Raw genomic sequence first — 23,644 nt, forward strand, 5'->3', positions numbered from 1 at the left:
TTCTACTTAGATCACCAATTAGTAAAACTAGTTAGTAGTAGTAGTAGTTAGATTAGTAGTAATTAGTTACTAATTAGTGGGATTTTAGACAAAATTGATTTTCATAATTGGTTCTCTCATGTAGTTAGTTTGGTCAGTTGTTAACTGTTTTGGGCAATAGTCAGTCAATTTCCTAAGAAATTCTACTTAAATCACCAATTAGTAAAACTAGTTAGTAGTAGTAGTAGTTAGATTAGTAGTAATTAGTTACTAATTAGTGGGATTTTAGACAAAATTGATTTTCATAATTGGTTCTCTCATGTAGTTAGTTTGGTCAGTAGTTAACTGTTTTGGGCAATAGTCAGTCAATTTCCTAAGAAATTCTACTTAAATCACCAATTAGTAAAACTAGTTAGTAGTAGTAGTAGTAGTTAGATTAGTAGTAATTAGTAACTAATTACTACTAATTGTACCTATAACTTGAAACTTGAACTTCAGGTAATGCACTTTTACCATCCTGACTAGCGCAAGTCTGGCGCAAGGCACAGTTGAAATCTGTGCAGGGGCAGGCTAGACTTTGTTTAGGTATTTTTGCAGACACAAGCAGAGTTAAGCAGTCTTTGACATGGTGGAAGGAGAAACTGGTTTGCTGGAGGTCCAAGCACACAAACTGAAAGCAGACCTCTAATATCAGATGATAGAAAGTTGACCAGGCAGATCACAGGTCTGAAAAGTGGGCACCTGGATTGTACGTGTCCATGTGTGTTCAGTTTAACAGACTCAGATTCCACACCCATTAAGTAAAGTTTTGCGTACATTGAGACGGATTATATATATTTCAGTGTTGATACTTTTGTGACATGTAGAGTATGTTTGGTGATCTGTTTTTTTAAATACAAAATATAGTTTGGGAAACAAAACAATTTTGCTTACTTTGATGCAATTACAATCAGCCATGGACGCTATTTTTTTACATGCTCACAAAACTCTATTGCCAACCAAAACAGCTGCACTAATGTTGCACGTGCACGTCAACATTTTTAAGCACAAAATATAGGGTAGATATGAATATGGATGAGAGGCCCAAACAGATTTAAAAAAAAAAAAAAAAAAGTACTTTTCAAAGCTGCCAAACCCAATTTTCACCACTCCTGAATTTTTTATCTCACAGCCCCAACTTAAGAACCCCTGAGATTTGAGATGACATTTAACTGCAGAAGGGATTAATAATGTTAGAACATTAATATATGCTCCATAATTCACATTTATATACTGTTCCACAGCTTTGTTCCCCAGTGTTTTCTTTCGCTTCCAGCTGAAAAATGAAACGGCACTCGTGAGCGATACCCTTTGCCAATTCTCGGTCCTATATAAATGTGATGTAAATTAGAGCTGCGGCCAGCAATTAACAGGCCCTCGCGCACTCGTCATCATGGCGAATCCTCAAAACGGTCAACGGCCTTTGATGCCGCGCTCTGCCCACATCAGGTCGTGTAGACGAAAAAAAACAAACCAAAAAAAACTTTACAATATAGCATCATCCGTCTAGGACAGGGATGAGCAACTTACATGCTGGACAAGATACAAAGTGCATGCTCTTAATAAATTTCATTTCCATAATAATAACTTTATTTATTGATTGAATTTTTATTTTTCATTGTTATTATTATTATTAATATTATTATTATTATTATTATTATTATTATTATTATTATTAATTCAATCTCTGGCGTAACAACCTTATTTATTGATTGATTGAATTATTTTTTTTATTTTATTATCTGTTCTTATTGCTGCTGGAAATGTAAATTTCCAAGAGGGAGCCATCCCAAAGGGATCAATAAAGTCAAGTATAAAATATCAGCTGCCCTAAGCCAACAACAAAGGGTTTGAAGCAAACAACAAAATAACCACATACGGTGATTTTTTTTTGTTTTTTTTTCCCCAGTGCAAAGGGCGCTCTTGCATAAAAATTACCATTCAAGGACGGCACAAAACTGCTTGAACAGCAAACTGTTATTAAGTGCAAGAACTCTTTTTTTTTTTTTTTTTTTTCCATAAAAATCAACTCACTCAAAATGTTAATATTTTTGGAGGTACTATGTTTACGCTGCATATAATTCCACAGCCGGGGAAAAAAAAAAATGATCAAGCCTACTGGTGTTGTAATATATGACAATATAAGTGCAACGACGCCATATCTGCCTACTAGTGGTGAATGGTGATATTACAACTTAAAGCAAAAATACAGTGGATGCATGTTCACAGTTTGGTACCTACAAATTTGCATGCGTCACTCTCTTAAAATAATTGTCTAAGTCATTTTTTTTGCAATTTATTTTGCCTCAATCTCCTCATGGTGCAAATGTTTATGAAAAATCTGAAATAATGACTTATTATTTTAAGAAGGCTTTTTCCACCCTTTTATAATATAATTTTTTAATGTTTTTTGTTTTTTCTGTTTTTTCTTTCCCCACGAATAGTTTTCAGCTTTTCACTGGTGTTTTTTTTTTTTTTTTTTTTTTTTTTTTTAGGGGGGTTTCTAAAAGACTTAAAGCAGTGGTGTCCAAACTACGGCCCGGGGGCCATTTGCGGCCCACCGTCCATTTTTCAGTGGCCCGCGACATATGCTACAAATGGCATTTGACTCAATTCAAATAAAATAAGTAAAACAAAAATGTTTGGAGATGGTCAAAGGAAGAAGGGAGGGTATCAGTGCCATTTAAGGTAATTTTAGTTAACTAAAACTAATGAAAAACTAAAAAAAACAATATTGTTACCGAAATAAAAAACACAATGCTTTTTAAAAAACAAAAACTAACTGAAGCTACATTTTATATTTACAGAACTAACTAAAACTGACAATAATTACAGCAAAAATGTATTTCGTTTTAGTCTTTTGTAATTAATTTAATACATGAGCCTTTGGGGATGATTTTAAATGTGATTTTTAGTAGATTTATTTTGATATCAACCGGAATAATGACGTTTGAAAGTATGTCACACAGAAATGATGTCATCTACCAACAACCAATAGAAAAGCACCTTCAGATGACGTGGTGTTTTTTAAATATTGCGCACAAGTAACACACATTTAAAAAAAAAACAAAAAAAACAAAACTAAAACTGAAACTATCAAACTAAACTAAAACTAAGCATTTTTATGAAGAACTAAAGTAATAAAAACTAACTAAAATGCAAAATTCCAAAACTACAATAACCCTACTGCCATATTACAAATAAATTGGTTTATATACTGTAGCTTTTTTCTAAATATGCAAAAACACAAATAAATGATTTGTGCAATTTTTAGGACTAAACCTAATTTCTCTTCTTAACATTATGTGGCCCTTACGTCCTTCTGATGTTCTGTATGTGGCCCTCAAATGAAAAAGTTTGGACACCCCTGACTTAAAGTAACATTTATTTATTATTTATTTATTTATTTATTTTACTTATTCAGTAGTCTAAGAGTGTTTCTCAGCCAGTATTGAGGAAAGCTGCAAATTGTACACGGCAACAACAACAACAGCAATTTCAAGATGACCCTCATATGCATTTTTGTAATCACTCTTCTGTTTATTAGCCCTGAAATGTGGCTCCCCCGCCATTCTTTTTGTAAGCATTAACAACTACGCTTCATTACGCATTCCTCTCATACAAAGCGACTCGGTCGGTGAACCATTTGGCGTGCATTTTAGAGTGTGAGCGTGCCGCACTCCCTTTTTCGCTGTTTATTCCTCTTCATTGTGCGCTTCGCGCAAATCCATTAAGGAGATTTCATTAATCATGAGAGACTGCGACCCGCGTTCCTCACCTCATTTTTCCCACTCAGTCATCGGCAAACAAGGTGCACTGTCAGACTTCAAAGTCACGTCCACGCTGCCCTTATCATTCCCAAGAGCTTTTTTTCGTCCACACGCAACACAAGTAAGTCCAAGCAAGCCAAGCTCAAGGAGTGATGATGTCCTTTGCGCCCGCGTTGCTTGGAGGGGACGCTGTGGCGTGACAGCTCCTGAGGAGCAGTACAGTGCTCTCATATTTGGGATTTAGGGTTTCCGAAAACTTTTTGGTCCGGGCACCTTTAACAGTAGAGAAATTTTGCCAATTACGGTAAACATAACTATCATATTATATTATGAACATTTTAAACAGGAGAAAGAAATGAGCCAAATCAATTTAAATGTAATTTCGTACAGAAGTACCTTGACTTCTGTACAAGTGATCCAAATGATTTTTTTTTTTTTTTTTTTTTTTTTTTTTGCTTTGACTTGTGAGAATAAATGCGAAATGGTGGTAGCGCTAGTTCAACAACAAGCAGCTGTATGGCAGACAGTGAACATTTGTGTTTATTAAAATTTCCAATTGAAGTCTATAGACCAGCGGTGTCCAAACTTTTTCATTTGAGGGCCACATACAGAAAATCAGAAGGATGCAAGGGCCACATAATGTTATGAAGAGAAATTGTGTTTAGTCCTAAAAAATTTCCAAATAATTTATTTGTGCTTTTGCATATTTAGAAAAAGGCTACAGTATATAAACCAATTTTATTTGTAATATCGCAGTAGTGTTATTATAGTTTTGAAAAGTTTTATTTTTGTTAGTTATTAGTATTCAGGGTTGTTCTGTTTTTATTAGTTTTAGTTCTTGAATAAATGCTTAGTTTTAGTTAGTTTCAGTATTAGTATTAATGCGCAATATTTAAAAAACAGCGTGGGAGCGACGTCATCTGAAGGTGCTTTTCTATTGGCTGTTGCTCGATGACGTCACTTATGTGTGACATACTTTCAAACTTCATTATTCCGGTTGATATCAAAACAAATCCACTAAAAATCACACCAAAGACTAAAACGAAGGACATTTTTGCTGTAATTATATTTTAGTTAGTTTTGTAAACATAAAATGTAATTTCAGCTAGTTTTCGTTTTTTTTAAGAAACATTTTAATTTTTATTGTATTTCGTGAACTAAATTGTTTTTGGAATTTTAGTCTTCGTTATTTCACTTGTTTTAGTAAACTAAAGTAACTTTTAATAGCACCGGTGTTTTTTAACACCCTCCCTATTTTATTTGAACTGAGAAAAATGCCATTTTTAGCATAATGTCGTGGGCCACTAAAAAATGGACGGCATACTAATTTATCGGCTCCCTTAATTTTAGCTCGCGGACCCCATTTTGAGAACCACTGCTGTAATGTGTTTGACCTGATTTGGGCTTATAACAGATGAAGACGTGTCGATACCCGATGGTGTTCACTGTGTCATTGTCTGCCTTCCACACACGCTCGCGCGGGCGCGCCAGACAGGCAGGACGTGACCCGCCGATCCCCAGCCCAGATAGAGACTTGTGCACGTTTTGACGCAACGTCCGCAGGTCCCAGATAACTCGATCCTGCCCTCCCTGCTGCCGACCCGCCAGAGGTGTCCATATTGCGCTGATCTCAATGACCTCACCTTCGCAAAGTCCTTTACGGTGCTTGCCTTGCACGCTTGCGTCTTTTTAGGAATGATCGGGCGGTGAATCAAGCTGTCAACCCTGAGCTGTGAAATGCTGTGTGAGCATAGTGCCCACATACACGCACACACACATGCGTCCTCTTAAGACGACATATGGCAGCCTTTATTTTTAATTAGTCCATACTTTGTAACACCAATGAGATGAATACACACAGATAAACAACACAATTAGCTGCTGAGTACTGTTTGTCTCATAGCCGAAATGGAGATGGGAGTTTTATTCCTATCGGTGCGTTTAATTAATTTAAAACTCTTTGACCGCCAAAAACGTTTAATAACAATGAGTAAAATCACGATGTATGCCGCCATAAGCGTTAAATGACGTCACATACGTTTTTTTTGTTTTGTTGTTGTTTTGTTTTAATCAATGGGCAGAGCAACGTCTAAGTGCAGTGCTGCCTGATCAATGGGCTGTGGAATCAAAAACATTATGGCCAGCAGATGTGGCAGCATTTTATCTCTTTTCAATTGTGTTTGGAATAGCAATGAAACATGAGGAAATCTGATGAAATGGAACGTTTTCAAGGATGACGTGAATGATCAAAGCCATTGTCACATTAAACCTAATTCACAGAGCGTCACGAAACAAAACATATTAGTTTGTGTCAAAGTCACTGTTGCAGAGAAAATGTTTCCTTTTTCCTTTTTGCTTTTTAATCAATTTCACTTAAATTGCCTATTTTCAAATGATGATTACTGAAGAACGGAATGAAAGAATGGAATGCGATCTTTCATGTGGTGCGCAACTTGTATATGTAGTAAGAGCAAGCAATCTTCTGTTTGCCTTGAAAGGTGAGTTTAAATGCTCAAAATCGGCTGGCACTGTGGGGGGTTGTTTTTCGGATCACGTGTGGCAGTGAAAGAGTTAATGTCAATGTTGTGTTCACAGTTTGTTGTACTGCCCTCTAGTGGTCAAAAATTATGGAGTACCAAAACTGCCAAAATTCAAAATAAATAAATGACTAAATAAATAAATGACTAAAAGTGAAAATAAAAATGAATATAAAAAAAATATAATTTGAAAATTATATAAAAAAAGATATATATAAATGGAAATAAATCCGTTTTTATTTTCACTTTTAGTCATTTATTTATTTATTTAGTCATTTATTTATTTATTTAGCCATTCATTTATTTAGAATTTTGGCAGTTCTGGGCCGTACTGCCAATAAATGCGTCATATTTTAAATGTTTTAAGTGTCCCAAAGACGTATTTTACGTTTTTTCGTAGTTTTTTTTTTTGCCAGAGCATAGAGAAGGCTTTGATGCAGTCTCTCTACTACAGAAAATGGTTGAGTGGCAGCAGAGTATCAACCAGGCCACCCAAAACAAGCTGATTTCCCCACAGTTCTAAGCAGAATTGTGAATAATGATGAAACTTAGCTATGTTCTATTGCTAATTGCTGCACAGCGGAAACAGATAGGAATATACTTTTTTTTCCTGATAAAAGAAGAGACTCTAATCTCTCTTTTGGTGGGTTCCATATTTTTATAGCAATAGAACATAATATTTCGCGGGCCTTGCAAAATCAGTCAAAATCCAGGAAAACACTTCATGGTTGGGAGCGAATGAGTTAATAAATGGCGTTTCCGAACTGCCACTATCAACCCAGGGTCCTCGCCAACATACAAAGCTTTGCTCTCATACTTCCTTGAGACCAATTCCTATTTACATAGTGCTATTGGGGCAATCTTGTGGCATCTAAGAGTATCGTAGAAAGTGCACAAATACCACAAATAAGTATAAGGAAGTATATGTGAACTGAAAACCTATACAATTTTTTTGGATTGCTTGTTGTGCATCATCGAGCAAATGTAACAAGCAGAAACAATATGTCGACTTAATTTAAATCCTCAACCTTTCGGGTTTTTTTTTTTTTTTTTTTTTTTTGACTCGCTGTACTTTAATTCTTTCTGTGACTTCACACATGCACACACGCACACGCACACCCCCCCACAAACGTTAATGCCATAAATGGTCACCTCCAGCGGGAATTGGAATTGGACAACTTTAAAAGGGCACAGAAACCTGCAGGAGATATTGCGAACACACACAAACACACAAATCCTGCTTTAAAATGAGATTAGGCTGTGTAGAACCAATCCAGCTGTTCTGCATCGCTACAGCTATCTGCACAAATACAACTTGACTCATTTTCAAGGTGTCTTCTTCAGATAAAGACGGAGCGTGGGGGGTGTAATTTTTTATTTTTTTTTTTCAAACGATTTAAAGCAATTTCCAGGTGTCTGGACATGCCTCTGTCAAAAAATACCCCCCACAGAATGAAAGCACATTTTTAGCCTGATTCTGTCTTATACACGTGAACGACTGTATACACCAGCCTACTGTATACGACTGGTCCCATGATTACAGCTCTCATTAACATTACAACTGGTGGTGGCGCCTGAGCCTTGGAGCAGAAAAAAAGTTGAGCAACCATGAAGTCATTAACTCATTTTCTCCCAATAACGTATAAATACGTTTTTTTTTATGTTCTAAATGTCCCAAAGATGTATTTATACATTTTTTGTTTTTTTTATTTATGCTAGAGCATACAGAAGGCTTTGATGCCGCCTCTCAACTGCAAAGAACGGTTGCAGAAATGGTAGTTATTACACAAACGGCCAGCAGGTGGCAGCAGAGCAAAGGAGATCAACCAGGGCCAACAAGTGACGACAAGACAATATTTAAATCTTGTCATGACGATGTTGTGTGCTGAGGGGTTGGATCCCAAGCGCAGACACAAATAAGATTTTATCCATTTATTCACATTGAGAAGCAGAAACTAAGAGAGCGGTACACAGGAACAGTTGAGCAATAATCCGGCAAAACACACACACTTCTCAGACCCGTAATTACATATTACAGTTCCTGACATCAACAAACGTGATAGAGCATAAAAGATCCCTAAAGGATCAAAGATTGACATCACATAGCCTAAAACTAGTTGAAACTGGATACTGTTACATCAATACCCAAAACAGACACGTAACGGGTCGTGAACTCTGGCGCACGGTCATGAACTCTACTCAAACTTAACTGGCGTGACCCCAGACATGAGACAAGACCCAAACATTACTCCTGGATGACTCGAGTCATGACAGACAAGGTTTAAAGTCGTCGTCTTCAAATCCCAGCACGACTTCAAATCTTGTCACGACGCCTTTAAGTCTCACCATGACGACTTAAAATCTCTCTAAAATTCTCTGACTATAAGTACGCTGTCGCAATCAAGCAATCCAGCACGTCTCACTTAGCGGACCCTAATGCTATTGTCACGGGCGGCGTACCACCGTTGTTGTTGTTGTTGTTGTTGGTGGGCTATTATTTAAATGAAGTCCACCATGACGTAAAAATGGGTCAGAAGTGCCGAACAGCTCGCTCACGGACACATTTTCAGAACTAGGCAGATAGCAAAAGATTTAGGTGGCGGTTTCATTTCACACTTCATGGGTGGACAGGCACACCACAGAGCCAACTATTTGTATACAAGCCATTAAAAAAGTCGATTTTCCATAATATGTCCCCAATAAATTGAGACCAGGCTCCATAAAAGCAAAGCATCTGTTCCGCATCAACTACGTCTATCTGCACAAATATAACTTGACTCATTTTTAAGGTGTCTGGTTCAGATAAAGAGGAGAGCCAGGGTACATTTGGAAGATGAATATGTTCGTATTAAATCCATTTATGCATGGGTTGACTGCTGCTTTGAGATGATTCTGCCACCGCTGTACTTTACTGTGGCTATGGTATTCTTGTGATGATGCACAGTGTTGTTTTTGCGGCATAAATATTGGAACTTTTGGTGTCTTGACCAAATCTTAGCTTGAGTTTTATCAAACCACAAAAAATTTCCCCACATCCTGATGATTTCTTTGTAAGAAAAAGACCATATTCAAGGTAAAGACTTGTTCTTCTTCACTTTGCTAGTGGGGCTACATAAAAAACCAACAAAAAAAACCAACAACTTGGGTTTGACTTCCTTTTTAACTCTTTGAGCGCCAAAAACGTTTTATGACGATTAGTAAAATCACGATGTATGCCGCCATAAACGTTAAATGACGTCAACTACGTTTTTTTTGTTTTTTTGTTTTTTAATCAATGGACCGTGCAATGTCAAAGTGCACCGCTGCCTGATCAATGGGTTGTGGAATCAAAAACACTCACTAAGTATGGCCAGCAGATGGCAGCATTATATCTCTTTTCAATGGGCTGCAGGTGTATGAAATTACAATGAAACGTGATGAAATCTGATGAAAATTGATGAAATAGAACGTTTTCAAGGATGACGGAAATGATCAAAGCCTTTGTCATATTTTTTCTTTTTTGATAACGTGTGCCAGTAAAAGAGTTAATTAAAGATAGATTAATGTAGCATTTGTACGACATTATAATGTACACAGTAAATTGAGTGGGACCAAATAGATATAGAGTAAAAATTACACTTGGAAAAGAGCAAAATAAAGAATTGAAAACTAACAACTTCAGCTTGGGAGACTGCCACACTCCCGCCTGAGCTATGCCACTACTTGTTTGCCCAACTTACCGTATTTTCCGCACTATAAGGCGCACCTCATTATAAGGCGCACCCTCAATGTATGACATATTTTAAAACTTTTTCCATATATAAGGCGCACCGCACTATAAGGCGCACCTTCAATGAATGATATATTTAAAAAAAAAATAAAAAATCATATATAAGGCGCTACAGTGGAGGCTGGGGTTACGTTATGCATCCATTAGATGGTGCTGCGCTAAAGGGAATGTCAACAAAACAGTCAGATAGGTCAGTCAAACTTTATTAATAGATTACAAACCAGCTTTCTGACAACTCCATTCACTCCCAAAATGAATAAACAGCTGTTTTATTATTTTCTCTGAGGTAAAGTATTAGTATTAGCTAGTGAACCAAGATGGCGGGATTTTCTGCGCATGCGCGTCACCGATCGTGCAGGGTCACCGAATAGCGTCTTGACAGCGAGACCTGTCGCGGCTCAATATTGATCCATATATAAGGCGCACAAAGGCGCATGGTCAGCTTTTGAAAAAATTGAAGGCTTTTAGGTGCGCCTTATAGTGCGGAAAATATGGTACTACTTGTTTGTCCAAGAGGACACCAAAGTTTTTGGTCTTGGAGTTTTGAAGATTCCAGCTGACACGAGCGATATACTAGCAGTAGCACACAGCAGGAACTGCGTGACTCAGGGGGTAGATTGGCTGTCTCCCAACATGAAGTTGTAAGTTTGTTCCTTGACCCTTGAGTGACTTTTTTTTTCTTTTTTTTTTTTTAACTCTCTTCCAAGTGTAAATTTTACTCTATTTAAAGTGTTGCCAAATAGACCTAGTTTAGAGTAAAATTGACTCTACAGAATTTACTGTGTAGTATTTGTAGCCAAGCAGAGTCAGGTGATGATGTTGCAACAGCGGGAACAGTGAATAAGAGTCATTCTGAGGGCGTGGGAAAGCTGTAGTGATGGAGTAGTTTGGGGCAGGAACTCCCGGGAGAAGGTGAAAGTGAAATTCTTCACGACTGAACCTTCGCCAAGGTGTCGTTAAAACTGATTGCATTACTCAACCGGCTGCTCGGTCCCGGTATTTGTTGGACAATGGAGATGAGGAAGTGGGCGGAAGTGCCAGAAGAAAAGTCGACAGTCGAACGAGTGTACCGGTGGGATGACGCGCATACACAGAGCTGAATTAGAAACACGTGTCCTCACATAACACGACATCATTATTTGCTCCTCCGCTCTGTCACGGCGGGGCCGATGCCGCCTCCTTTCCGTCTTTCCCGCAACTTATTGACTTTCTCTTTGACGTGCTGCTTTGATAATGACGTGAAGCGATACAAATCTGCCATTGTTGCCCGCACGCATCGTTCTTTTTGGACTCCCAAGGACGCGTGCGTTTGTGTGTGTACGTCGGCTGACCTTGGCAATGTTCGCGTGCTTGTGATGGGAGCCCATTTTGAGTGAGGAAGCAAAATGGTGGCTTTTGCCACTTCGAATGAGTTTGCCGTTGTACCTCGTTGCTGCTATGTGAAAAAACACTTATGTCCATTTTTTTCCCCCATTTTTTTATTTTTAGGTTTTTGTGATGTCTACATTCAATTTCACTCCAAAAACATTAATAATGAAAAAATAAATAAATTAACGGGCATAAGTGTTTTTCACATAGCAACGACTATGATGTATAATTGCTACATGAATTGGTTATAGTGTGTTTAACAGCGATGTCACGATCAGGGCAATATCGTGATATCGTGATATTAAAACTGCCACAATATCGTCGTCGTCATGTTCACAAAATTTAAAAGGAACACATCTATTACAAAAGTCAGGTTGATTTCCATTTGTGCAGATCTAGCACCCTCTAATGGCTATTTTATTAGTGCAATTAAATTTTCATTAGGGATGTTTTGGCCTTCTATGTTTAAAATCTTTGCTAATTGTCAGATGAAGGGGAACCGAATTTTCTTGTGAAGCGATCAATGTGTGCTTGCATTAGCAAGTAAGTGCCTCAATAGTGTTATTAGCGATTGTAGGTGGTTTATATGCATTGCTGTTATGTACAAAAGCACAATATTGTGCTTTTTGTTTGTATGAGCTCTTTTTTACAATATTGTGACCTTTTTTAAATATCGCCAACGCCACCACAATATCGGGATAATTATCGTATCGTGACCTTCATATCGTGATAATATGTTTGGATATCGTTACATACCTAGTGTTTAAAATAAAAAAAACAAAACAAGAATGCCCATTTGTCCATCTGCAACCCTTGATTTGTGATCAATATAAGCACAGTACCGTATGTGTTCCACTCTCACAGGAAATGTTCACGCCGGAATGCAAGTTCAAGGAGTCGGTTTTCGAGAACTACTACGTGATCTACTCGTCCACTGTGTACCGACAGCAGGAGTCGGGCCGGGCCTGGTTCCTCGGCCTCACCAAGGAGGGACAAGTCATGAAAGGCAATCGGGTCAAGAAGACCAAACCCTCTTCTCACTTTGTACCAAGGCCCATTGAAGGTAACACTAAAAGAAGACTCTGATTTGTGACATTTTATAGAATCAATTATTGTTGCTTGCAATTCCCTTTTTAAGGTTTTACCTACAAAATACTGAAAGCTTCTTGTCCAAAACACAGCTGAGATTGGCTTCTGCTCAATCATGACCCTAATGAAGAAAAAGGCTATATATATATATATATATATATATATATATATATTAATCAATCAATCAATAAATCAATAAATAAATAAATAAATAAATAAATACCTCTAACGCCAAATACCCTGTTAATTGCTGTTAACTCATTCACTCCCAGCCATTTTCACATTTCGCAATCCCGTTCGCTCCCGGCTGTTTTACTGGATTATAAAAACATGGAACCTATCAAAAGAAAGATTAAAGTCTCTTCTTTTATCAGGGAAAAAAAGTATGTTTCTATCTGTTTCTGTTTTGCAGCAATTAGCATTAGATTATAGCTAAGTTTAGTCAATTTTCACAAGTATATTTAGAATTGTGAGTAATTGAGCTTTTTTTTTTCAACATGGCCCTGGTTGATCTCCTTTGCTCTGCTGCCACCTGCTGGCCGTTTGTGTAATAACTACCATTTCTGCAACCGTTCTTTGCAGTTGAGAGGCTGCATCAAAGCCTTCTGTTTATGCTGTTTATGTTTATGCTTTAACATAAAAAAACAAAACAAAAAAACGTATAAATACGTCTTTGGGACACTTAGAACATTAAAAAAACGTATTTACATGTTATTGGGAGTAAATGAGTTAAGAATGTGCAAAATCTCTGCAAAGTGAAAATAAACACGTCTTGTACATTTAACACACCACAGAGAAGAGTTTTGTTATAAATCCATACATGCTGTCATGTCTGGCTCCCCCGTCCCCCCCTCACTCCTCCATCTTCTCTCCGTGACATGTGCGCACACTCGCAGCCAACAATGAGGCGCGCTAAAGCGGCCATGTCAATCCCAAAGTTCTGGACCACACCATGTCTGACTGAAAAAAAAAATCTGTCCTCTTTACTCTTCCACTTTTCTCTGGGTGACTTGCATGCACTTACAGCCCACAACGAGGCGCTCTAAAGCTGTCATGCCAGGTCGAAGCCATGATCCAAATGCTTGTAGTCAAGTTGGACTTAAACATAGATAGATATATTTTAAATCTATCCTTGTCGCTCTTTCACCTTTCACTGGGTGACATGCGCACACTCACAGCCAACAATGAGGCGCTCTAAAGCAAACTTGTTTATATTTCGAAACAACTCTCTGTAATCACTTTACAGAGCCTTTAAATATTACTTTAAAAGCGTCTGTACCTTTTATAAAGGTCTTAAGATGACAGTTTCCCCTTTCTATTATTTCCCCAACATATGAGAGGTCAAGGTAGACCGTGTTGGCTTTTAGAGGCTCCGTCGTATGCCAACAAAATCCATATTTGTCCCTTCACCCTCCATTTACTGTCTCATAACAAATTGCACGACAACAGGGAACAATAGAGCGTGTCTATCCTCGTCTATTGTTCTCCGTGCTGCTGGACACACTAAACAGTTTCTCCCTGAAACCTAAAAAAAACAACAACAACAACTTTAGAATATTGTGCTTTTAATGCCATTGATTATCCATCCACTGCCGGTTCTGTATCATAATTCCACAAGCTAAATCTCATCAGTCAAGTTGAAACAGAATTAATAATAAAAACCGGTAACACTTTATAATAACTACCCGTTATAACTAGTTAATAGACCATTAGTAAACTGTTAATTAATGAGTTATTAATGACTTATTAAATGTTTGTTAACTGTTTGTTAAGGTTTTAAAATGATGTCTATAAATAGTAAAAAATTTATTTTTAAACTGTTAGTTATTGAGCTCTAAATGACTTGTTAACTGTATAGTAATTATTCATAACTATATTTTATAAATTAGTAATACATCGTTAACAAGCTATTAGAAAATTACTTACTAATGACTTGATAAGTATTACTTCATAGTTTGTATAGGTTATTGGGACGTTATTATAAAGTTGCCACTATTCCTCATTTATTACGTGTTAGTAAATGTGGAGCAGTTGCAACTTTAGAATAACGTCCCAATAACATAAATAGAGTAATAACTAATATTTAAGTTGTAGATTAACTCACTTCTTTACAGCAGTTGTTAATAGTTTGTTAACCATCTACTAATACTATACCAGTGAAACTTTGTAGAGGAGCACATGAGTGGAAAAAGTTCAATGGTACGGAAAATTGATATTTAGGCATGGTAAGGCATAGTAATTTTATATTTTAAATTTCACCTTCAAATTCTGTACTTTCAACTTGTTCCACCTGTTTGTTGTTTGACAAAGTTTCATAGTTATTAGTAGATGGTTAACATCTACTATGTAAAGAATTAGCTAATATATAAGTTAAATATTAGTAAGTAGTAGGGGTGTTTAAAAAAAAAAAAAATCGATTCGGCGATATATCGCGATACTACATCGCGCGATTCTCGAATCGATTCAATAATCGGCAGAATCGATTTTTTTTTTTTTTTTTTTTTTTTTTTTTTTTTTTTTAGGATTCACACCTTGAGCATGGAAGAATGTTATATGAACGGAACATTAAGCCTTAATATTTTATTTTAATGCTGTTCAAACATGAAACAGATTACAACCTCTATAAGACTGAAATTTCAGATAAATAAATAATACATTTTCATATAAATCTTACACTCTACAAGCTTACTGATTAGTATTTTCTAAATTTGAATGAAAAAAAATCGCAACAATCGACTTATAAATTCGTATCGGGATTAATCGGTATCGAATCGAATCGTGACCTGTGAATCGTGATACGAATCGAATCGTCAGGTACTAGGCAGTTTAGCAGAGATAACAGAAAAGAGAAAAACTGAGCAGAAAAGGCCAACGACACAATTAGGTTTGAATACAAACTGCATTCACACCCCTAGTAAGTAGCGAATTTATACTATTGGGATATTATCGTAAAGTTGCAACTGTTCCTCATTTAATAACAGTTAATAAATGAGGAATAGCTACCACTTTAGAATAACGTCCTAATAACAGATATAAACTATTAACTGATACTTAACAAGTCATTATTAAGTAATTTACTAATAGTTTGTTAACTTAGTCTTACTAATTTATAATATATAGTTACAAATGATTAATATACAGTTAACAAGTCATTTATAACTCAATAACTAACAGTTTAATAATGACATATTAACTGTTTATAGTCATAAGTATAAATCCTTAACAAACAGTTAACAAACATTTAATAAGTCATTAACAACTCATTAATTAACAATCAACTAATGATCTATGAACTACTTATAACGGATAGTTATTATAAAGTGTTACCTAAAAACCTAAGTCGGGGATGGAAAATGAACTCGCTTACTTTTTTGTGTTTGTTGTAAAGATGGATGTGTAATGTGTTCTTGTTGGGATTTCATGTTATATTTTGTCAGCATCCATTATGCATGAAATAAATTATTGGTGGAAAAAAAAAGTTCATCTTAAAGTGGAAGTCAACCTTAAACATTTCTTGACAATAACGTTATATATGACCTCACTAGTCTAAACATTACATTCTGATTAATATTACTTTTGTGGAATCAGAGTTACGAAGCAAAACCCAGCCATTTTTATCCATCTCAGGGGGCGGCCATTTTGCCACTGAAGATGACATCACAGTTGCTCAGGCAACAACCAATCACAGCTCACCTGTTTTCTAAAGCTGAGCTGTGATTGGTTGTTCCCTGAGACGTGAGCAACATTGATGTCATCTTCAGTTGACAGCTAGTGGCAAAATGGCCGCCGCCGACGAGATGGATTAAAATGGCTGGATTTTGCTGTTTATAGCAATATTAACCAGAATACCATATTTAGACCAGTGTTGTTGTATAAAACATATTATTGTCAAAATAATATATATTTTGGTTTGACGTCCCCTTTAAATCTTTATTATTTGTATGATACTTTCCAGTCTGTTTTGGGTGAGTTCTTAACTTCGCTCTTTACCTTCTCATTTCTTCATTTCTGCAGTCTGCATGTACCGCGAGCCGTCGCTGCACGAGATCGAGGACAAGCACCGCTCCCGGAAGAGCTCAGGGACCCCCACCATGAACGGAGGCAAAGCAGTCCACCAGGACTCCTCATAGCAATGAGAGGGAGGCGCTTCCCCATCAGGGGCGTGGCCTGAATTCCCCCCACTTTTAAAAAAGGGAGGGGCCTTAGGAATCTTCCCGCCCCGCCCCAAACGTATGCACCGTCGCTTCCTCGACCGAGGAGCTATTAACTGTACTCGTATGACAAGACGGGACAAACTCTGAACCCTTGCCTGTGAAAACTTTTAGAAGAATTACTATGAAACAGAGGAAAACTATATATATATATCTAGATCTATATAAACATTTTCAATCAGGACTCGACCGATATTTTATGCAAAAAAAGAGCTGTGACGCAACGGATCGGAGGACACTCCTCACACAAATATCGCTCATTTACATTTTATGCTGTGAAAAAAAAAAAAAAAGCTTTAATACGTGCTCACTTTTCATAAGCATTCTTTTCTAAATGCTCTCTTGTTTGCCAATAGTAAGAAGTCCATCAACACACCAATGTGCTGTGAAGCTGACCATGAGTAAAACACTTTTTTTTTTTTTTCCCCCCTCTTCCTTTCCCTTTGTGGGCCTGACTCACATTTAAGGTTTCCTCATGGATTCATCTTGAATCGCACGAGCTGCTCTGCCTGAATGTATTCGCTGATGTAGTCACAAGAGTGCTTATGATGGGATATCAGTAACTCAGGTGTGTTCCGGAAGTGTGACTACGACTTGTGTCTAGCGTTAGAAGCGGTCGAGGAGGTATTTAGGTGGTATTATGAGCAAGTATTCAACGGCGTGTTTGAGAAAGGAAGTCCAGGAAATAATGTTCTCCTTCCGAAAAGGCAATGACCAGCATCAGTAACACTACAAGCCCAAAACACATTTGCACTCATAACAAAAAAAAAAAAAAAACTATTTGAACTTTCTATAGTTGTGTCGAAAACATTAAATGGACCTTGATGAAATGAGAGAAAGAATGGGAGATGGGTGCCCGAGAGCTTTTCCCACCCTACCTCGTCCGGCTTTGTGACCAATGAAGTGCGGCGGTCTTTGCAGAGCGTGTAAATGCTGCGTACGCTACATGACCTTATTCCCGGTCCTCCAATTAGTGTGTCTAATGTTTGTCTCAGGAAGTGTTAGCCGGTCCAATGAAGCGCCGTTTCCCCAACCGAGAGTTAGAAAGTTGGAAAAATCTGCAGGCACACGAAAAAGTATACATGTAACGTGTGCTTGTTTCAAGATTCACGTTCAACCAAAACATGTACCGTATTTTTCGGATTATACGTCGCTCCGATTATAAATCGAACCAGCCAAAAAAAAAGCATAATTAAGAAGGAAAAAACATATATAAGTCGCATTTTTGGGGGAAATTTATTTGGTAAAATCCAACACCAAAAACATACATGTCATCTTGAAAGGCAATTTAAAATTAAAATAAAACAGAGAACAACAGGCTGAATAAGCGTACGGTATACTAACGTTACATGACTGACATGCCTGGTAATGTCAGTAACGACGTAACATATTAAGAGTTTGTAGCGAGCAGTGACGGGAGTCGGAGGCGGAGTGTTGAAGCACGGAGCCAAAGGCTGGCGTTTTATTGACATCAGTTTCTGAGGTCTTAACAGCAACTCCCCACTCAGATAGAAGCTAACAGGCTAACTCCCCTTTTCCACATAACAAAACCTTCCCACCCGGAACTCTCCCTTCGTCCCAACGTTCCGTGGGTGAATTATGTTCCCATCACTACAAGTTATTCATATAACTCTAGCATAAAGAACATGCTAACAAGTTTACAAAACTATCAGTTTTACTCTAAATCACTAAATCCAATGAAATCTTCATCCTCGGTGTCACTTTTAAACAACTCCCCCAACTCGGGAGGTAGACGATACGCCGCTTCCTCTTCTACCGGCAATGTTAAACTTATCAACACAGGCCTAGAGCGCCCTCTTGCGGTTTAGTGTGAAAATAACATGTGAAATGATATAATAATGTGTTAATTTCACACATAAGTCGCACCAGAGTATAAGTCGCACCCCCGGCCAAACTATGAAAAAAACTGCGACTTATAATCCGAAAAATACGGTAATTTTCTCTAATAAACGTTAGCTAGCTTAATGCTAACAAATTGGGCGAATCACAATTAACAGTGTGGTAATTATAAACCATGACGCCATTAGAACATACAACAATACGTGTATGTGTTTTGTGTGAACGACTGCAGTATAACCCTGCATATCTTCAGTTTGGCGTTAAAGTCCCCTATAAGCAGGTCTTGGTAGGAATCATATCTGCCCACGATTCGCTGAAAACCCAAGTCCTTTTTTTTTCATATGGCAAAATACTGTCTACATTATATTTGTGTTTGAAATGCTGTGACCATCTTCCAGTTTTTAGCATCATAATTTGTGGTCTATTTTTAGTTTAAATTGCTATTACGTGGGGGCGGCAAGGCTCAGTGGTAGAGTGGTCATCTCGCAACCCAGAGCTTGTGGGTTGATCCCATGCCATTGTGACTACGTCGAAGTATCCTTGAGCAAGATACTGAACCCTCAGTTGCTCCTGATGCATCAGTTAGGTGATGATGATGAATGAATGATGATGATGAACGAGTAGTTGAATGTAAAGCGCTTTGAGGTCTTTGTAAGGTGGGAAAGTGCTGTATAAATGGAGTACCAATATATGCAGTTAAAAAATATATATTTGATGTTTTTGTTTGTTTGTTTGTTTGTTTACTAAGTTTACGGACAATTTATGCACACGTTAACATGAAAAGACATGAAGAGATACTTGCACCAGATTTAGCAAAAAGCTCCAGAACATAAAACAAACAAAACAAATAAAATCCCAAAACAACGAACGCAGACCCCATGAAAATACAAAGTTTGCAGTGGGAGAAAAATGCTAACATTCTTACAAATTCAATTTATTTTGTTGCAAATCTCCTAAAATTACAGAAAACATTTCTAGTAAGAAAACATGAAAGAGAAATTCACTATTGGCCCCTAAGCCATTGTACTATTGGAACTTAGTTGGGGTCCTTCTCTGCCTTTTCTTCTTGCTACACAAAAATCAGACTTGTCTGTGTAGAGTACTGTAAAAACCCGTTAAAAACGTTTGGTTAAAAGTCTGTTAAATACGGGAATACTGCACACTGCAATGATGGGCTTGTCGCAATTTAGTCACAAATCTTATTACTTAGTGTTGTTGGATTGAACCAAGCTATTATGACGTATGAATGGCAACACATACAGATTAATTGTAACTTCTGCCATCTAGTGGAAGAGCAGTTTAATTGTTCAACAAGTCATTATACGCGGCAGAACAAAAATACAGTACATACTAGGCTACATAAGTTGTAGTGTTTGGTAATCACTGCATAAAAATATCCACAATGGCCTCAATATTTGGTTGAAAGTCATACTAGGACGTGGTGCCAGGTTTCAGGCTTAGTATGGCCACTGCATGACTGTGGGAAATATGACTTCATTCTATGAATTGTGAAGCTACACAACAGTATGGTTATATGGTAGCAGAGAAACTGTTCTGTGCATGAATTTAGCAGAATACTTCAGTTGTAAAAAGGAGTTGGCACAGAAATTTAAGGTGTTAAAAAAGGTTTGTCATTGTGCGCTAACGTCATGAGAAATAAAATACCGGAAATACTGGTAGTAATATCAGAAAAAGATGTAATTTTACCTTTGGTAGCCCTCTTTTTATTAGCATGAAGTTCATGTGAACATATACACTACTTGACTGTTGAATTAGTCTGGAAATTCGGGCTGAAATCTGGATAAATGTGTTTATTCTTCTAACATTGACTTCTACGCCTTGTAATAGTACAACTTCTATTTTTGTAAGATTGCGACTTTCTTGTCGACATATCACTTCATTTCATGATCCGACTTTTTTTTTCACATACTACCGCGACATTATTCTCATAAACAATGCAACTTCAATCTTGTAATGTTACAACTCCAGCTAGCAATACTAAGCTAGCTTTAGCACTGTAAACAAGCCAATGCTAGCAGCAACGGCTGCTACGTGACTTGTTCATAATGTACTATAACACTAAATGTTACCTCAACTGTTTGAAATGTTTTGTTTTGGAATATAATTTTAATGAGGTGATAAAACATACCTGTCGAGCAGAAATGATGCTAATTCGGCATTGCTTCTGAATCCATTTAGCTTCCTCTGCTAGCCTTATGCCTGATTGTTGTTAATGAAGAATGGGCTTTTTTTTTTTTTTTTTTTTTTTTCCATTCTTCACTTGTTGGATACCTTGTATTTCTCTCCCCTCCCCCTTAAATTGATAACATTTTATGTTAACATAGAAATCCTATTTGAATGAACTGCTTCGAAATTATTGTGTTTTTAGCCCAGCATGTTAGCCATAATTGTGGCAGCCATATTGTTTTGCAGGTCATATTCTGTGAGAGTTGCTAGCATATTGTTCCGTTTGATCAAATTACAGTGTATTATTTATTTATTTATTTTTGTACAATTCCTACTAAATTCTTGTGAGAACATGCTGACAGCCAAATGCGGATTGTAAATGATTCAGGATGTGTGGGAGGGTTCATACTGGTATCTGGCAGCGTAATGGCGACACATACATTATATTTGACAACACAAGAAGTCAAGGGGTGTGGCAAGACCAGCATATAAATACTGTATATGGACATTATGTATCTTTTCTACAGAGGTTTATATTGGTGCAAATGTAGACTCAAAGTGATGCATGTCATTGGATGTACTAAATGTTGACAGCAGATTGAGAGCATTTGTGAGAAAAAAAAAAGTTTGATGAATGAAAGGTTAAAGCAAAAGGCTTTCATTATACGAGATTTTAATTAGTTTCTTTTTATGTTTGCAGATGATTTCACTGCATCAGAACACACGCATATATGCACTGAATTGTGAGAAAAAAAAATATGCATTGATGATGAGGAGAAAAAAAAACAATCCGAATGAAGTTAGTGATTGTTTAAGAATAAAGATTATGTTACCAAAGCCAGCCTGTGATTTATTTGCTGTAAATGATGACTGGCAGTTGTTGTGCGTCTCTTATTTGTCGGTCTACATCCATCAGCCGGCGGCTTTTCGCATTCCCCAAAATCCAATCCCCTTTTCCTCCGCTATCAATTCACCCGGAGTGATTTACAGTCCCGCTATCCTCTTAAATACGTCGTGTCATTTTGGAACGGCGCTCCTTCGCCCTTAATTCTCCTGTTGTCATGGAAACAGACCTTGCATGCCGGCTGTAAAAGAGAACGAGGAGGAGGAGGAGGAGGAGGAAGGTGGGGTGAAAACTGCCCTGACTTTCAGGACGAGCTGTTTTGTCTTCCCTTCTGCACAATGGCCGCAGCACACAAAAAGGACAAACAGGACAGGGAGTCAGTCCATTTGTGTGTGTTTTTAAGTTGCATTCTCGATAAACCAGAAATGCTGATTATTAAATGTATTCATGCCGAAACTGGCTGTAGTTGTACAAGTTTTGCTCTGACCAACCAATAATAGAATGGATAAATGTTGATGTGATCGAAGGCTAGAACTCTGCTCCTGTGAGGACAAATTTGAAATCTTGTTATGTCACGAAAGTACAAATTATTTTTTTATTTTTTTTATTTGTTTTTTTTAAAGAGCTCAGAATTGTTCATTCGGTAGTCTTACCGATTCAACGTCTTATCATCATTGCTCTTTTTTTTTTTTTTTTCTTTTGTGTGCGTGCATGCGTTTGTGTGCGTGCGTTTGCGTGCGTGTGTGCGCGTGCATGTGCGTGCAAATACTTGTAAATTTATACTCATTAATTCACCTAAAACCTTATAAAAATCCCATTACCCTTCGCCTTAACCAGGTACTTCAGAATCTTGCCAGAGTCGTGAGGTTCAAATGGTCAGGAGACCAGAGAAAAGGTAAAAAAAAATAAAGAGAAAAGAAAGATAAATCAAAGTGAAATCCAGCACCGACCAAACACTTCCTGCCTTCCCCATGGTTACAAAATCAAAGTCTTACGCCAACCCCGGAAGCCTCTAAATTCCAACAAATTAACGAGATCTCAAGAGACCAGAGGAAAAACTAAAGAGAGGAAGGAGGGAAGGATCGATGAGGCAGAGTGAGATCCATAGAAACCAGTACATCCAATCCATCAAAGTGAAATCCAGCACCAACCAAACACTTCCTGTGTGGTTACAAAACCAGAAAGTACAAATTCTGATATCGTTTGCTATTTAAGGACAAAACCATAGAGTGCACGCCCTATCTAGAAAGGCTAATGCTAGCTTAAAAGTAAAAACTGAATTCACCAGACACCCTCCTCTAACAGAAAAAAAAAGAAGAAATATGCTGTAGTATCTGCCTAGATGATGAAATGAGGACAGGCGGTGGTTGATCAACAACCACTTTATTGCGAAAATGAATGGGAAATGTCGGCTGTACCTATGCCTCAAAAAATACATCCCGCAGACAGTAGGCTGTTCTTCCTTCCATCCAGTCATCCTACCCGTGTCGTGCTCACCCAACCATAAATCACGCTTGGACACTTTTTCAGTGCCTCGCGAGCAGTCAGAGCTTGTAGAACTCTGTCAAGAATCCACAATAAGGTCTATGGCAGACTTTGTGACGGGCAGTTTTGGTGATGGTAATAAAAGCGCAGGGAAGCGAGCAGGCAAAGCTGGATGAAGCGCAAAAAAAGAAAAGAGGTAAAACAAGACACTAGGGAGAATCAAAGTACGAAGCTAACCAAGTACCGGTACAAAGAAACAGAACAAAACTCAAATAGTTCAAAGTCATGAAAAAGAAGAAACATGACATGACAGGGTTAACACAACAACAACAATAAACAGTCACGGACTAACACTTGACGAGACACGAGTGACAGAAGGAAGCTGATCGTTAGACACAGAAAACTGGGCTGACGAGAACAGGTCACGGAAGAGAACAGAAGACTGTACTGTCTATCCTCAGTTGAACTATTTAAAGGATGCCAAAAAGATCAAGTAGATGGCCATT

General features: G+C 37.5%; 1 protein-coding gene across 4 annotated transcripts in view; it reads left to right on the top strand.

Moving 5' to 3' along the window:
* fgf12a (fibroblast growth factor 12a) overlaps nucleotides 1-21,637 on the top strand; it is a 71,257-nt gene extending 49,620 nt beyond the window's left edge. For all 4 annotated transcript variants that reach the window (XM_077515125.1, XM_077515131.1, XM_077515112.1 and 1 more), the window contains 2 exons: nucleotides 12,327-12,525; nucleotides 16,566-21,637. In XM_077515125.1, the coding sequence (XP_077371251.1) occupies nucleotides 12,327-12,525; nucleotides 16,566-16,681 (315 nt within the window). In that variant the 3' untranslated portion in view covers nucleotides 16,682-21,637. The remainder of the gene's footprint in view (nucleotides 1-12,326; nucleotides 12,526-16,565) is intronic.
* Nucleotides 21,638-23,644: the final 2,007 nt, after the last annotated feature.

This window comes from Festucalex cinctus, chromosome 1, assembly GCF_051991245.1.
Source record: "Festucalex cinctus isolate MCC-2025b chromosome 1, RoL_Fcin_1.0, whole genome shotgun sequence".
NCBI classification, from domain to species: domain Eukaryota; kingdom Metazoa; phylum Chordata; class Actinopteri; order Syngnathiformes; family Syngnathidae; genus Festucalex; species Festucalex cinctus.